General features: G+C 36.7%; 1 protein-coding gene and 1 long non-coding RNA gene across 2 annotated transcripts; one reads left to right on the forward strand and one right to left on the reverse strand.

Annotated features, from left to right (window-relative positions):
- The first annotated feature begins 6,557 nt into the window (after nucleotides 1–6,557).
- Nucleotides 6,558–7,813, forward strand: LOC128483542 (uncharacterized). Its single transcript, XR_008351079.1, has 2 exons — nucleotides 6,558–6,658; nucleotides 7,461–7,813. It is a non-coding gene; the product is annotated as an uncharacterized LOC128483542 (long non-coding RNA).
- A 5,864-nt stretch (nucleotides 7,814–13,677) lies between these two features.
- Nucleotides 13,678–15,556, reverse strand: LOC128483541 (C-C motif chemokine 4-like). Its single transcript, XM_053459764.1, has 4 exons — nucleotides 15,443–15,556; nucleotides 14,877–14,988; nucleotides 14,339–14,416; nucleotides 13,678–13,742 (listed from the first exon to the last, which is right to left on the reverse strand). The coding sequence occupies exons 1-4, from the start codon at nucleotides 15,510–15,512 to the stop codon at nucleotides 13,709–13,711; spliced, it is 294 nt and encodes a 97-aa protein (XP_053315739.1). The 5' UTR covers nucleotides 15,513–15,556; the 3' UTR covers nucleotides 13,678–13,708.
- Between the last annotated feature and the right edge of the window lie 1,325 nt (nucleotides 15,557–16,881).

Genomic DNA, 16,881 nt, shown 5'->3' on the forward strand with positions numbered 1-16,881 from the left:
TTCCTGCCAAAGTTCTATCTCCATTTTCAAAACTTTTTTAATTTTTTTTTTTTTTACCTATTCTCTCATTTTTTTTGTTAATCTGTTAATACTGGTCCTTCCGATACCTCCACTTCACTTAGTCCTTATGTCCACCAATCTCTGTCCCCCATTGCTCTTTATGCTATTTCTCTTATCTCCTTATCACTTTTTGCTCATATCATCTTTGTGGTTTTTCCTTCTTCCGGCAGCAATGTTGCTAATCTCACATTATTTTCCTTTGCTATTTACTATATTACTTTAATATTTTAACACCCCAACCCTCAAGTAACCCCCTACTCCCCAAAGAAGATGCATGAGGTCTATCCCCCTATAGGCTTACATATTCAAGTGCTCTACAATGCAGGGGGCATTAGGAAGCATTGACACCAAGTTGCACAGACGCTTGTTTCTTGCGTCACCATGAGCAGATCATGTTAGATTTTCTGACTTCTCCGAGTGGATTATAAAACTGACAGCACTCATGACCGTACTATATCAAAATTGGAAATTTGTTACTTCTTCAAAGACTATAATAATCTGAAAGACTGACTTAAATGACATATATGGGGCAGAAAAGGTATTGTCCGCCATAGTATCGGCTTCTATATATTTTGCATACTCACAGGTGCTGCTTTTCTAAGCTTTTGCCTTTCCTTTTTTACTGCTTTCTGGTGGCACTCTTTTTCATGTTTTGAATTTTCCTCTGCACCCACTTGGCTTTGGGGTCACTGCAGAAGGACCCATTTTTCTCAGTACGAAATCTGCAAAGTCAAGATTATTAACAATGATCTGTGTATCAATGATTCTTGAATACAACAAGATGCCAAAATAGTGTGACTTTCATTGTCCAATTAGTGTCTTATCACAGTTGTATCCTGCTAGCTAAAGTAACGTAGTAAAGACACTTGAATTAATATATATTATCATTTTTTTAAATGTGAGTGTGAAAATATATACATGATATCACAATAATCTTGCAAAATAGCGGCGTTGATAGGCTCACATAAAAGCCCTTCTCTGCTAGCTATAACTAGAACTAAACCAAATGTCTCTAAACAAGCCTGGTTAAGCTGTTTACCTATACAGGACCTGATGGGTAAGGAAATGGTTAAGAATAGAATCTTTTAAATTTCTATATCTAATTAATCTCGGCAGTAATTCTATCTCAGGAATAGAACCTCATCTATGGCCTTTTGGATGGGGCGTTTCATACATGCTGCAGGTTTTACTTACATGACAGCGTGGGCGCAGTTTTTATTACCATGCTGTATTCTGAAGCTGATTATCACATCATTAATCTTCGCCTTTGATACTTCCGTACAGCAGGTGATTCTGATTTCGATTGGTCTTCTGTCTGCAATGTGAGAGCAAACATTATTTCTTTAAATATAGATTTGAGAAAATGCTTAACCTGTTTGGTGAGTTTACTCTTATAGTAAGTAGTGAAAAGGTTATAGCTTCAGTGTCTCTTTGCTATTTGGAAAACCTTAAATGATTTTGTTTCCGTAACTTCAGGCTTGGCCTGCGGGGTTAGGGCTGTGTGTACATCGGGTAAAAAGGGCCGTAGTGAAATGCACTAGGATGTCTTAGGTACTCATGGGTTTCTGTTTTGTTCACTATGCCCTCTAAAAGACATTAAGCTTGGGAGTGGTGGCAGGGTGAAAAAACTTTGGGGGTGATGTGTGCGTGATTTAGATTTTTTAATAGTGTTGAATTCAGTTTTTGGCTTTTGCTATGATGTAGATTGTAAAGCTCTTTCTGAAGATTATGGCTTGTCCGGATCTGTTCTCAGAGCCAAAAGAGATTTCAGTTCTGTTAGTATTAAAACCTTTGCAAGACTACATAATAATGTTATAGAAAAGTAAAAAGTTATGGAATTGTAACAAAATGGAAGACAAGTGCAGGGTGGTGCTGGGTTGCAGAAAGAGGTAGGTGGTCTCACAAATGTGCTGCTAGAACGGTGGTTTCTAGAATAACATTCACCAAGAAAGACTAAGGGATCTCATTATATATATCTGCGATGAGAAAGAAGAGAGTGGGAAATATTTTTCAAATGAAGGAACATTTTAGTAGGTCGTAGTCTATACGCGGAGAAGCAGAAGCTGAGATGTTATGTTAGAAAGATCACTTGCTTACCACCACTGAGGGTGAGCTCAATACACGAAACAGTCTTCAAGGAGGGGAAATAGTCAGTTTTGTTATAATATAGCTTAGTAAATAAACTATGCCAACTAGTGTAACAACTCTGTCCCACTTTATGGCAATTTACCAGGTGGCTCCAGTTATTTCCATTGGCGGACCTATGTGATAGCAGCTGTATCCCTTCTAAAACAATACTTTTCAGCTGATAAAAATAATATACCTAAAATTGAATGCCCTCAAAATTGCAGAATGTATGTGGCATTAGATTAATATTTATAGAAGTTACTACAGCAAGGGAATTTACGTGGGAGAGGCATATGGATATCCTGAATCCAAGACAAGACCAAGGACTGAAGAAGTTCTGAGGGTTTCACAGAATGAAGAAATGGGCTGCATGGGGTGAATGGTTACTATCGTCTGTCAAGTATATGTTCCATACAATTGTTGCTCTAACCTTTTTCATAACGTGGATAAGTTACCTGGAAATGGTAGTGATATGGTTTCACACATTTTAATATACTAAAAGAATTCGCAAACTTTCCAATGGAAAACGTTTTTCATAAGAAGAGTATAGCAAAAATTGTTGTGAATGAGGAGAGTGAGAAGACATTCACAATACAAATGTTTTAGCTACCTTTTTAATATCACCTACTTTGCTATCCGTGGTAAATACACAACAGCGCAAACTGCTACAAACACTAGGCTGGGGTAGCTCTTGTAGTTGCAGTGAGAAGGTACAGGACAAAAATATATAATTTTCTACAAAGAAAAATGTATAATGGTACATAATAGACATAGACCCATGATCAGGTCAACTGGTATTCTTTCCCAAAATACTAAAGAAAACTAGATTCAAAGCAACCATTTAGAAGTCTCAATGACATTTTCATCTCAATGACATGGAAATAGAATACTTACAGTCAATATTGGATCTTCCGGAGCTTAGAAGAGCAGAACAAAAAAGAATGGTGAGCAGTAAATACATTCTGAATATTGTGCTATGTGGATTCATCCTGCACCAATGCTGTTAAGAAATAACTGATAGTCATTACATGCGCATGTACAAAGATATAGGTCTTGATTTCTCACCTCCTCCTTCTGAGGAAGGGGTAAGCCAGAGGAAATATCAGCAAGATGGAAAAAATAGCATTACATGTTAAGCCTTCTTTAAAATGTCCACTTTCTTACTTACCAATACTCGACATAGGATAAATTACTCAACCATTGTATTTCTTCTAGAGGTACTCAGATTTAATGAGATAGTTAACCCCCGTACCAGGTATACGGGTAGTCTTGGCACATGCATGATCTCCTCGCAGCTTTTAAAATAACATAGCTCACTTTTTTAATACTTAGCGGGTTTGAAGAATAATATTGCACTCTAAATACTAAGTCATACGTTTAGGACGCTGCCACCTTAGATACCATGATGAATGTCAGGTGCAGACTAGACATTTACAAACAGGTCCGGCTGGCCATCGTGCACACCAAGCAAATGCCCAGTGGGCCTCTGGTCTGAAAATCCTGATAAGATGGGGTGGACAAAAACCACAGGCCGCTCATATTAAATGATTTCGCGCTATCGTCTGTGTCTGTTTTACATTTTACTAAGTTATTATTAAACTGATGAGGAAAAAGACGGGCAGTGAATGTAGGACAATAAGCACAATGTGCATTTAATTAGCCTGATTCGTTGTTTCACCATACTGCTAAAAATCAGATGTTTCTGTGAAGTAACCACTTCTCTGTTTTTAAGTAAAATTACTTTCTTATGAGAAGAATCCTTATTATCACGTGCTTAACTTGACATACGTGTCATAAGAGCATGAGTGTGTAAATTTGTGTATGAGAGTGTGTGTAGAAAAATGCACATGTATTTTACTGAGGGGGGCAAGCGACCCCAATTGGTGTTACCTGCCCCTGGGCCAGAATCCTTCTCCTGGTTGTAGTGCTTAGATTAGTTATTGGTAGGGTCAATGGGCCCTGTGCCACTCAGTCTATAACTGCCCCCCAAGCCAGAAGGTGCCAGATTGTTTTTATTGAAGTGGCTGAGCAATAATGTGAATCTAGCACCTTGTCTCGCGGATACATACGAACACTTAACATTGTCGTTGTGGACGGTTTGAGTGATGTGACTTCCTGGCAGCTTCGAGAAACATTTAAATGGAAGTCACACTTTATGCCCACAGACCCATGGTGTGTTTCTGTTTTACCAAAAAACAGTCTGAACATAATGTGTGGCGTTCATTCCCTGACGTTTCTAGTATTTCCTGGGTTCCTATTTGTGTCATATGTTCCTTTTAAAATATTGTGTGGGGTATTTATTACTCTTGTGACCCCGTTGTGATATCATGTTAGGCGATGCTCCCTATTTCTTCCTTTCTTTTTTCTCTCTGATTTTATCTATAAACCTCAGTGTTTTATTAAAGAGAAAAGTTTTTAAGATGCCTCTGAGGAACAAACTTACTCAAGGAGAGGTTACCTTCATACAACTTTCTATAGCAGCCTGCCTACAATTCATGAGTAAATTCGAGTTATGACAAGTTCTGTTTTACTATTAAAAGCCACACTGTCCGGAGCTGGAACATGTATGAAGAATATCTGCATGCACTGCACGCGCTCATTATATGGTAGAGAGATACATAACATCATTTGAGACAATTATAGTCTATGGAGCATCTGCCATCCATAGTGAAACTACATACATTGAGGCCATCCACAAATGCTCACATAAGTAGACGTTTAGACTGGCGATACTTTATAAATAAATGTAGTGATATTATTAAAAGTCTGATATCTATACTTATAGCCATATTTGTATGTCTGGCTACCGGTATTTGCACATATTCTGATGAAGAAATCCACGGTGACACTGAGAAAAATATGTTTTTTAAGTTTTTGTTCACTCAAAATAACTTATATCATATAAAAATGAGGATATTTTCAGAAGAAAGCCCTAGATTTCCTGAAAAAGAAAAAATGATATAAGGTTTGTGTGGGTGCAATAAATCCCTTTACGAAAAATTACTGCAGTTTTTCTGAAGTAATACTGCTATTTTTTGGACATGAAAAAACTGCAATACTGCACTTTTACTGCAGTATTACTGCACATTTACTGCAGTTTTACTGCATTTGTACTTCACTGTACTGCAGTTTTACTGCACATTTACCGCACTTTTTTTTTTTATATTGCAAACCTACAGTTGTACTTCAATGTACTGCAGCTTTATTGCATTTGTACTTCCGTACAAAAATAACTGCAGTACAACTGCAGTACAGTGAAGTACAAATGCAGTAAAACTGCAGTCATTTTTTTGTAAGGGATGACAAAGTGAAAATGCTGATTCCCTCAAGTGTAACCGATTGTAAAATACGTCTTATACGACTATATGATAAAACAGGCGGAATGATGCTCACTTCGGTTTGCATATTTTGGGTTTTCAATATGAGAGTGTTTAAGACAAAATATTGTTTAGGATTTTTAATTTCATATCTTCTCTAATTCTTCTTGGTATTTATGTTCTTGTTTTATCTTGGTAAAAGTAAAAACATTTTTTGTTCAGTTTTGATTTAATGCTTTGGCACAATTTAATGTAGAAATTGTCCAGCATGGATCAGTAAGAAACAAGGCCCCTGGCAGTACAACTGTGTGATATCATCTATGCTATCTATTATGATGTCATTGTTGATGCTAAGTACACTCAGATTTCCAGACACAGGGGAGTCAGTTTGAAGCGATGCCTTCAAAGAGAATGGCGAGGCCAATAGATGAGGTACGGTATATGACTTTAGTCTTATTAGTTTTTAACACAGTATTTGGCTGTATTGATTTGTTAGAACTATAACCATTTCTGAAATCTTACTGTATCAGTCAAATGAAACATGGGAAATATATAATGTTAGGTGGTGCTTCCTACTTTTTCCTTTCTATTTTATTGCTCATTTTATCTATGTATGGGAGAGGTTACCTTCATTCAATTCTCTATAACCACATGCTATACATTTACTAGGACAAGTTCTATTTTTGTTTTCCTGCTGGAACATGTGTATGTGGAATGTCAGAACAACTTGTGTGAATTAATAATAATAATAATATATATATATATATATATATATATATATATATAAATATGTATATTATATTTAGAAAAAAGGGTTCTGTTGCACAGTCTGTTTTAGACCTCATTAATATATATATATATATATATATATATATATATATATATATATATATATATATAATAACATTTTATGGATGATGCAAATATCAAAGCACAGTAAAACACAGAATAGAAGATAAATCTTTATATGGTGTTTAATATTTTTAAGATACACTGAAATAAATAGATCTCTGAAGTATGAATTTTCTATTGCAGGAAAAAGCAATAGAGAGAGGCGCTGGAATAGAGAGAGGCGCTGGAATAGAGAGAGGCGCTGGAATAGAGAGAGGCGCTGGAATAGAGACATGGCAATGTTCTGCCAGGCAGCACAAAAGGTTTGTTACTTGATTTTTAGAATGTGATCTTCTGAATAATCTATCACTATACCCACCATTATATTTACATTTTTTGCATCCAAATTCATAGAGGGATTTAGGTGATCCTTTTTATATATTCTGCACTTCTCCTGCCCTCATCTCCTTGGCTTGCAGAATACGCATTCGGCCAAATACACCCCCTGCTTACCAGTACAGGAAACCCATTATACTCTCCACTGGCCAGTTCCATTATTTTAATGGGAGCGCTTTGCTGGCGGTGATTGGCCTCTTCTACCAGCCAAACCCTGGTTCAAATATGGACGGCAGATGGAGTCGTGACTTGCATTTTAAGTTAGCGCCTTTTCTGTTTCTTGCAGTTAAAGAATACATATCACAGTACTTAGCAAAACCTTTCATGTACATTCTTGGTTGGCGGTGATGTATGGGCATTGAACAGTCCATTTTAAATGTTCTGCTTTATATCTGCTTACACTGGGCTTTATTTCCTTCATGTTCTATATATTTAATTACAACTGATGCATTGTTACAATATATATATATTTAAAACACATTAAACGTTAAAATGTATACATTGTTTAAACTTCAACGGCATGTCACAGAGAAACAAAGTCATTCTAACTTCTCTATTTTAGATTATTATTTTTTTTATATATATATATATAAAAGAGCTGTGCTGGTAGCTGGTAAGGTTGGTCTGGAGAGCTTGCTCCTGGTCCCCTGGTATTTAATGACTGCCCTGCTTAGCCATCCTCGATCCATGCCCCGCTTACATGACAATTTGATTTGCTTCTTGACGCAGGTTCATTCCGGGTAGCAGGAGGGGTTACAAGAAGAAGAATAAACCCACAAACCAACTTCTTGATGCTGGTCAACAGCTTGTGTGGCTTCTCCAATTTTTCCTGGGAATTGTCCTAATCGTTCTGCCTCTGATATATATCTCTTTCTCCTCACACATGTTTGATGAGACATGTGTCCGTACCGATGTCATGGAGAAAGTCATTTCAAAATACGCCTCACATATTGATCATACCTGAGAATATCCGTTAGACAATGGATTTTTATTATTTTCTTGCAATCATACCATTAGATGTTAAATAAAATGATGTAATGATGTATTAATTTCCAAAATAAATGAGCACTTTGCATCACTTGCACCAATGTCCTGGTCTGTGTCCCAAGATATAATAGTGTTTTTCACATAGGTAGGAAGCTGTCCGTTAGATCTCGCTGTCTCCACTGTGGTAGCAACCAACATAGAGAAGAACATTTCCCTCATATATTTCCAGAATTGTTTAGGAACAACCCTGTAGCATTTAGAAAATAAACCCTGTTAATTAGAGTTATATGGAAATGTTGCCCTTTGCTATATATCCGATATACTTTCCGTCTAACAAAAAGAATTCAAAACACCTAAAACTGTGTGTCATACAAACGGAAAAAGCATTTGTGATATATGTAATGATTAATAGTGTATTAATTTGACTTTTTTTACATGTATTTTACATGTTAGAAGCATCAATAATGTGAATCTAGCACCTTGTCTTGCGGATACATATGAACACTTAACATTGTCGTTGTGGACGGTCTGAGTGATGTAACTTCCTGGCAGCTTCGAGAAACATTTAAATGAAAGTCACACTTTATGCCCACAGACCCATGGTGTGTTTCTGTTTTACCAAGAAACTGTCTGAACATAATGTGTGGCGTTCATTCCCTGACGTTTCTAGTATTTCCTGGGTTCTTATTTGTGTCATATGTTCCTTTTAAATGATGCGTGGAGTATTTATTACTCTTTTTATTGGTCAGTGTTGCTTTGAAACGATAGCTATTAATAGCCTCTGAGGGACAAACTTACTCCAGGAAAGGTTACCTTCATACAATCCTCGATAGCAGCCTGCCTACAATTCATGAGTAAGTAAGGTTGCCACCTTTTCCTCAAAAAATACCAGCCATGGTTGTGGGCCGGTGGGGGTGGAGCTACAAGAAGGTGGAGCCACAAAGGGTGGAGCCATAATGTAATGCTTTAGAAGTAGTGAAGGTTTACCTGGAAGACTGGAGCAGCGTCTGACCGCCTGTGACACCGACACTCACACTTCTGGAGACTGAGGCAGAGCCCATGCTTTCCAACTTTGCCGTTGGTGGCACACATGCGGACAGCGTACCAACCGAATATGCATTCGGCTATTCAGACAGCTTGTGGCCCCATAGGGCTTCTATTAGTAGTTATGGGGCCCTTTACAAAACAAATGGTCTGGGCCTCCCACTCCGCACCACCCGTATGTTACTCATCTTTTTTGGTGGCAAAGATGGCTCAAACAAGCTATTTGGGTGCAAATATGTCACAGACAAGGCATTTAGGGGCACAGACATCATGGATTCATATGTAAGGAAGGTTTACTTAACTTAGAGGGTGTTAAATACATAGAACAGCCTCCTATCAGAAGTGGTAGAGGATAATAGAGAAAGAGGTTTAAGTCTGTATTGGATAGGCATAAAGCTATCACTATTCCAAGATAAGATCGAGGACTGATTGAGATTTGAGTCTTACATCAGAAAAAATGACCAGACTAGATGGGCCGAATGATTCTTATCTGTTGTCCTATGTGTGTTTATACATTTCTTGTGTTTACTTAGAATCCATTGGAATTCCCTCGATTTAATGAGAAATAATCCATTTTACCAAGAGATGGCAGTATTTCCCCTATAACTGTCCTAAAGAAATTAAAAACTATTTGCGAAACAATGTTAATATTTTCATTTCCACAATATTGAGGTAAAAAATCACACCACAAGCTGATTATACAAATTTAACGCATTGCAGGTTTATACTCTCATGTATAACGCATTGTCATACGCATTGTCATACCCCTTGAATATATGTATTGTAAGAAGTGCTGCGTAAATTGTTGGCGCTATATAAATAAAAGATAATAATAAAAATAATCAGTGTACAGAAGAGTACTGACAAACATGTCAACCTCCCAGGTCATCCTTCTCTTTTTTGGGGGGGACTTTGCCAGGAGATAGGGATAGCAGCAGGATGGGCAAGGCTACTTGTTGATATGAGAGAAGCTAACTCTAGATATCTTAAAGCCATATGGGATTGGGAAAGGAATAGGATGGGGCATGGTCATGCCTAAATGCTGCTCTTGCAACCCAGAGACAGATCATGGTGATCTGGAGACTTGGGGGAAGCAGGTAAAACACAGAGACTTCCAATGTATTGGATATTTCCTTTACTAACATACTTTTGGTTTATTTAGCAGGGGATTTTAGTGTTAGGGTTACTTAGTGAGGAATTTTACGGTTATGATTACTTTAGCTGGTAAGTCCAGTTATTGAGTAGGGTGTCATTAGATCTAAGTTTAGTTTAATTTCTGAATGTAATTGTGTGGTGCAAATTACCAATATGTACGTTTGTGTGGTTTAACGTATATTTAGTTAGCAAGTATGTTAGTATAGTTAAGTGTGTGCTCTAAATTTTATTTTAAGTTTTTTTTGGTGGGCGGCTGATTAGGTTGGTGAATGCCTATGTAGGTGGCAAGTTTTGCCCAAAGAAGACCATCAGTATGAAAGACTTGATAAAATTTGCCCTTTTATTAGTTGCAATTCAAATTTGCTTAACTTTATACCTCTCATAAAAACAATTGTGTAAATAAATCGTTGATAAAAAAAAATCTACAGTTGAAATGTGCTTGTTCCAAGTTAGACACCACAATGTCCCATATTTGCAGAACTCGTGGGATGGTGCTAAATGCAAACTGTGAGGTTTTTTTGTACATGAATATTTTAAATTGCATTTTTTACCACCAGCTTTGGAATATTTTTGGTGTGGAACAGCTGCCTAAAACATGCTTATGTGCACCTAGATAAATACCCTGGGTTGCCGGAGGGAAAGCTCTGGGTGATGTAAGGGAATGAGTGAGGGAATAAGGGAGAGAGGAAGCAACGGGAGAATGTATGTATGACTGTATGTACGTTAGAGTCTATAAGTGTTCTTATGTTAGCATGTATATATGTTATGTGTGTATTAGCATGAATTTATATGTATAAGTGTTTAAGCATGGATAAGGTTGGCACCGTTAAGCTGTTTCAGAACAAACATTATAGAGACAAGCTGCCTGGGGACAAATAGTGCATTGTTAATCTGTTTAGGGACAAAGATGTCAGAGACAAGCTGGTTGGGAAGAAGGATGGTACTGTTAAGCTGTTTGGACACAAATATAGCACTGTTGAGCTTTATGGGGTAAAAGATGGCATTGTTAAGCTGTTTGGGGACAATTGATGTTAGAGACTAGCTGTTTGGGCACAAAGTGTCATCGTTTCTCAGCTGAGGACTAACGAGCAGCCCTTATCATCTTTGTATTAGGCTGACTCATAAATTGCCTTACTTCTTTGTTACCACAGTTACTCATCTGATTGTTATCAGCCCCCCTTGCAGCCTACTCTGGCAGCTACGCACATTTCTTTCTTGCCCTTGTGTTTGTGTTTGTTTCCAGTTTCCCGGCTGGAACGTGTGCATGTGGAATGTCGGAATAGCTTGCAGGAATAATTATTATTCTTTTTTAAAATTTAGAAAAAAGTTTCTGTTGCACAATCTGGCTTAGATCTATTTAATATGTAAAAAAAATTTGATGAATGAAATTCAAATTTTAAAAATAATATCAAAGCACAGAAGGACACAGGATAGAAGAGAAATTATTGTATGGTTTTTAATGTTTTTAAGATACACTGTAATACATCTTTGAAGTATGAATTTTCCATTGCAGGGAAAAGCAATAGAGATTTATGCTGGAATAGTGACATATGACAGATGACACAAAAGCTTTGCTATTTGGAATGTGCTCTTATGAGTAATCTATCGTTATGACAAACTAGTAAAAATAAGAAAAAACTCCTGCCATCAATTGCAAATCTTACCTTTCTTGCATCCAAATTCATAGAGGGATTTAGGTGACCCTTTTTATATATTCTGCACTTCTCCTGCCCTTGGCTTGCAAAATATGCATTTGGCCAAATACACCCCCTGCTTACCAGTACAGGAAACCCATTATACTCTCCACAGGCCAGTTCCATTATCTTAATGGGAGCGCTTTGCTGGCGGTGATTGGCTTCTTCTACCAGCCAAAGCCTGGTTCAAATATGGACGGCAGAGGGAGTCGTGACTTGCATTTTAACCAAGTTAGCACATTTTCCCTTTCTTGCAGTTGAAGAACGCATATCACAGTACTTACCAAAGCCTTTCATGTACTATCTTCGTTGGTGGGGATACATGGCATTGAACATACATTGTTTAATCAAACGTGCACCGTATATCACAGGGAAATAAAGCCATTCTTAATTTTTTACTAACCTTTTGGGAAATTTGGATACATTTGGTTTGTAAATAGTTTCAATTAACTTCCCCGGAGTATGATTGTAACTAAATCTAATGAGTTAAAGTAAATTACATGTAAGTTCTGCTTCTTGGAACTTTTTAACCACATCCACATTACCGCTTCCTTTCTTTAGCATATTTCAAGACAGTGGCAGAAGCATGCGCTCGAGTGTATCTGCGAGTGTGTCTGCGAGTGTGTCTGCGAGTGTGTCTGCGAGTTGCCCTCACATTTTGTGTTGCACTAACACCCAGCAAAAGCTTAATTTACATTATTATGCAGCTCTTAAAGTCACTAATATGTATATAAAAAGCAGAATAATCATTTTTAAATTAAATTGTGTAGGCTAGAAAATGTCACTGACCCCCCCCATAAAGGTAAATTACCTATTAATATAATAAACATATTGTAAAACTTGATATTGTTGTCTTTTATTAATTATCCATCAATTTTAATTACAAATCATACACCATATATTAACAACTATATGTATCTTTGTAATTTTAAACAAGAAAAAAAAGACAGAGCAACTATCAGTTTATAGGAAATAAATATTTATTGTGTTTGTGTTAAATGCACATACAAATACTGTTTTTTATAGCTGTTCAATGCAGTGTTGAAAAATTATAATATCCCAAACATCAATACTATTCTTATTTTCCATTAAATTATAAAATAAATACTCCCTCTACATTTAAATTAAAGCAAACACGGATATATCTAATGTTTGTAGAAATACACAGTCGTTATGCACAACTTAAACAAGTTTTGCACCAAACAAAATAAATTCAGTTCAACTTTTGATAATAAGAAAGGAAAAATGGTTTTTTTGTGTAAAATTGAATTTTGATGCAAAGTTTGCATGGCAACCATTGGCCTTTTTCCTAAGCAGGTTATTTGTTATGGTTATAATAACACATTTTTAAACTTTGCACCAAAATAACTTTTTTTTATAATAAAACAAAATGTGTTCTTAGACACACTGTGGTCATTAAAGATAGAATACGGCACGCCAGCAAAACATAATGCATTGTGATAATTTAGGGTGTACAATACACATAATACAATACCTACCGCCAACAGTATGAACTTCACTAAAAGTATATATATTGGGTGACATGGAATGAAGAAGTAGCTAAAGCAAATATTCTCATTAATCCAACTAGGAAGGCTTCACTAAAGAGCGCAGTTAGACATATTAATGTCAGAATTTAGACCTGTGCTTTCGATAAGCTATCCAGATATCATCATTCCTGGGGTACAGGTTTGGGAAACTGATCTAGAGCGTCTAAAACACATTAAATTCTGATTTATCTTTTGTCTTCAACTGTCCTTGAACCACAACTCTCCAAATCCTCAGGTACCTTAGGATCCCGTGGTCTACAGTTCAGTAATAACCGGAGAGCTATTTTTGCTGTCCTTGTGCAAACATCTTAATGATAATAAATATACATTTTCCCAATTTGTAGATTTAAACGTACTGAAAATAAATTAAGTAAATGCTTAAAGGAGCAAACTCACTCCAACTTAAATAACAATATAAATTATGTAAAATGTATAAACATTAATACACGATCTAATAGAAGGTGCTTAAAGAAGTATGGTTCATAGAAAGTTTAATATTTTAATAGTCCTTGAACTGCGGAATCTCTTTTCTATTTTGTTGGCTGTCTTAATTTTCATTTTGTAATTCTCCTTTCTTTTTCCTGAAAAAAAAAATAAAAATGTAAAATTACAATGAGTAAATTGGGTTAACTCGGGGCCTCTGGGGTCCTCATAAAGAAGCAAATAAATGCAAAACCCATGTTTGCAGGGAGTGTTTCTTCTTGGACAAGACTGTTTCAGAGAGAGCTAGACAACTAAAGCTCCAAAAAAGGGGTTATTCTTTTAGGCAGGGGGTGTCAGACTCATAGGACATGGGTAGAATGGTGTATTTACAGCATAAGATACAAACCCAACAGAAAAAAAGTGGTGACCTATACATCACATTTGAGTCACTGGCCCAAACCTCTACCAAAAAATTATCAGATGGCATCAAGTGATGAGGAGTCATTCAAAAAGTGAATGATGGTGACATCTAAAACTAAGAAGCCTCCTAGAGGAGAAGGCTCTCTTTAGCTCTTACTCACTTGGAAAACTTGGAAAGGTTTCTATTGTTGATACTACTCTATATGAGTGAATTTATAACTAATTATCCAAAGCAGAGATAAGCAATGAGCTGTTCTCAAGTTACAATTAAGTATTTATTTTAATAATTAGGTTAATAGTTCTATTGTTACTGGTTTTGCCCTGTTGACCTTACCTGATTTCTTTTATCTTCTTGTTAACCCATGGTAGGTTTGGTCTGCAGCAGTGAATTGTCCCCTGCTGTGAGACGAATCTGAAATCAGAACAGAATAATAAAAAAATTAAAATAAAATTTACATTTAAGCATAACTGTTAGAACAAAACATGCAGATTAGAGAGAGATTCGAGAGGGTGACAGCTGTTAGGCCACAAGTGTTAATAATAGACTGGCTGATGATGATTGGAGGTGTAGTTATTAATTAGTATAGTTATTAATAGCTATCCCTGCTAAGAACATGATGAGGGGGTCTGGTCTCTGCTAGAATATTCCACTTGGCCAGCTCCATAACTTTTGGTTTTTGGGACAAGGTCAGAGTTAGCACCCTGCACTGATGTCACATCAAAGGCAAACAAGCTCAAAGGCACCCCATGTAACACTTGGTTGTAGTAATAGAGTGTCACTAACAACTAAATAACTCTAACTAATAATGGCTCCCTTTCTGATGACTAGCAAGTAATAATTGGTGTATACATCCCTATATCATGATACTTACACGACGGCTTCAACACAGGGAAGATCTTGTTTTTGTATGAAGTAATCTTCTATGGCGACTTTGGGTTTGGCTGAGGACACCTTGGTGCAGCAGTTAACACTCTTTCCAATGTCTGTGCATGATACAATACAAAGGGTAGAATTATTATTAAGGCAGAACATTCTGAGATTTTATATTACACGTCCAGAATAACAATCCTACTCAATAGGTTCGAAGAAACAGTTCTAAAGATCAGTCTGAATAAAACAGACCTTATTAACCAAACGGCATTGCCTAGTAGGGCAAAACACGCCTCTATATTTCAGAATATAGGCATGATTATTTTCTGAAAGATTTTTAGTGTTTTAGAGTGTTAGTGGGCTTCATATATCTTATTTAGCTTGCAATTAACATTCAACTTGCATAATGCAAAACTCATTATTTGATAAAAGAGTTACTTATAATAACCCAAATAGATCTTAACCTTAGAAAGCTAAGCTAATTCCTGTGTAATTATTTGTACGCACACCCTGTTTTCTTTGGATCTCAAAAGTATTAATTACATATGACTCTGGTGTCATACTTACCGCAGTTTGCAGTGAGAATTGCAGAAGCTATGAGAAGAGCCACGAGCAGTAGGGTATTTTTGGAACACATGGTGTTTTTTGGTTTGTGCTTTGCTGGCGCCTCAGTGACCTCTTCTCCAGCTGCTGAACAATTAGATGCCCTAGATGGATCCATCTACTTATGAAGATTGAGAAAAGAGGAACATGCCACACATAAGGAAATGAACACTAGTTTCCATGAGATCATCAGCAACCCCAGGTGAATTGGGTTTCACTGATGACAATGCATATTGCAAGATTACAATTTACAAATTCCTTATTAAAATCAAGAAAAGTACTTGTATTGTGGCAACAATATTTACAAAATATAATACCCATTATCAGTATCTCAGTATCTTAATATGGAGGGCTTCATTCCATTTAGAAGCTTAGTCTTGTTTAGCTAGGTGCTGTTGAATGAATGGATCTCCGGCTGGACAGAATGATATAGCCAGGTTAGACAAACCATTCCTACGAGCACAGCAGTGTCCTTGACAAATCCTCTCGAAGTCATTGGAGCAAATCAAACATTTAATTTTGGTTCTAGCAGATGGTATTATAATTATACTTTATACCAGTAAATATTAGATGTCTATTAGGCAAAAACACTGTATAGTCTACCAGTGCGAATGACCAGAGGCTGCCATGTAACATACTGGCTATAGCAGAAAGTTACTGAAGGTGATGTATGCAAACATAGGGCAGTTGATGCACACCTGGAAGCTATGGGTTGATATAACTGATTGAGCTGATTTTGAACCTGGCATTCACAAAGAACATAATGTAAACTATATGACCAAACGTATGTGGACATCTGACCATCACAACTATATGAGCATGTTGGACATCCCATTCCAAGACATTGGGCATTCAGCCAAAAGGGCATGACTCAAATTCTGTGTTCCAATTCAGTGAAGGTCAGGGTTCTGTGCGGACCACTCGAGTTCCTCAATATCCAACTCATCAAACCATGTCTTTATGGTCCTCATCATGGAGTCATGTTGGCACAGGAAAGGACCTTCTCTAAACTGGTGAAACAAAGTTAGAAGCATACAATTGTATAAAATGTATCTGAATGATTTAGTATTAACATTATCTTTCTCTGGAATAGAGAGACCTAACCCAAACCTTGAAAAACAGCCCCAGACCATGACAGGCTCAGCTCAGTTACTCAATTAAATAAAACACCAACACACAATATGGGTTTGAAAAGGCCACAGTCATTGTCCTGTAAAACCTAATATAATAAACATAGATGCGTTAACAGAGACCATGACGTAACCAAAAACCAACCTAGCTTGCGAAGTTATCCAGGTACCATACCACACACCAGTTTTGGGAGGGGACATACCAGGTAGGTCATTCTGACCATTAGTGTGAAATGCATCTGTCAAGCAACAATGATTTCACTTATTATAAAA

The sequence above is a fragment of the Spea bombifrons genome, chromosome 3, assembly GCF_027358695.1.
Source record: "Spea bombifrons isolate aSpeBom1 chromosome 3, aSpeBom1.2.pri, whole genome shotgun sequence".
Lineage (NCBI taxonomy): Eukaryota > Metazoa > Chordata > Amphibia > Anura > Pelobatidae > Spea > Spea bombifrons.

Bases quoted from the DNA above. Each gene is read 5' to 3' on its own strand.
- LOC128483541 (XM_053459764.1), bottom strand. From the start codon at position 15,512: ATGTGTTCCAAAAATACCCTACTGCTCGTGGCTCTTCTCATAGCTTCT. The intron at 14,417-14,876 runs GTAAGTATCATG...TTCTGATTTCAG, and splicing joins CCCTGTGTTGAAGCCGTCGT to ATTCGTCTCACAGCAGGGGA. The intron at 13,743-14,338 runs GTAAGGTCAACA...TTTTTTTTTCAG, and splicing joins AAGAAGATAAAAGAAATCAG to GAAAAAGAAAGGAGAATTAC.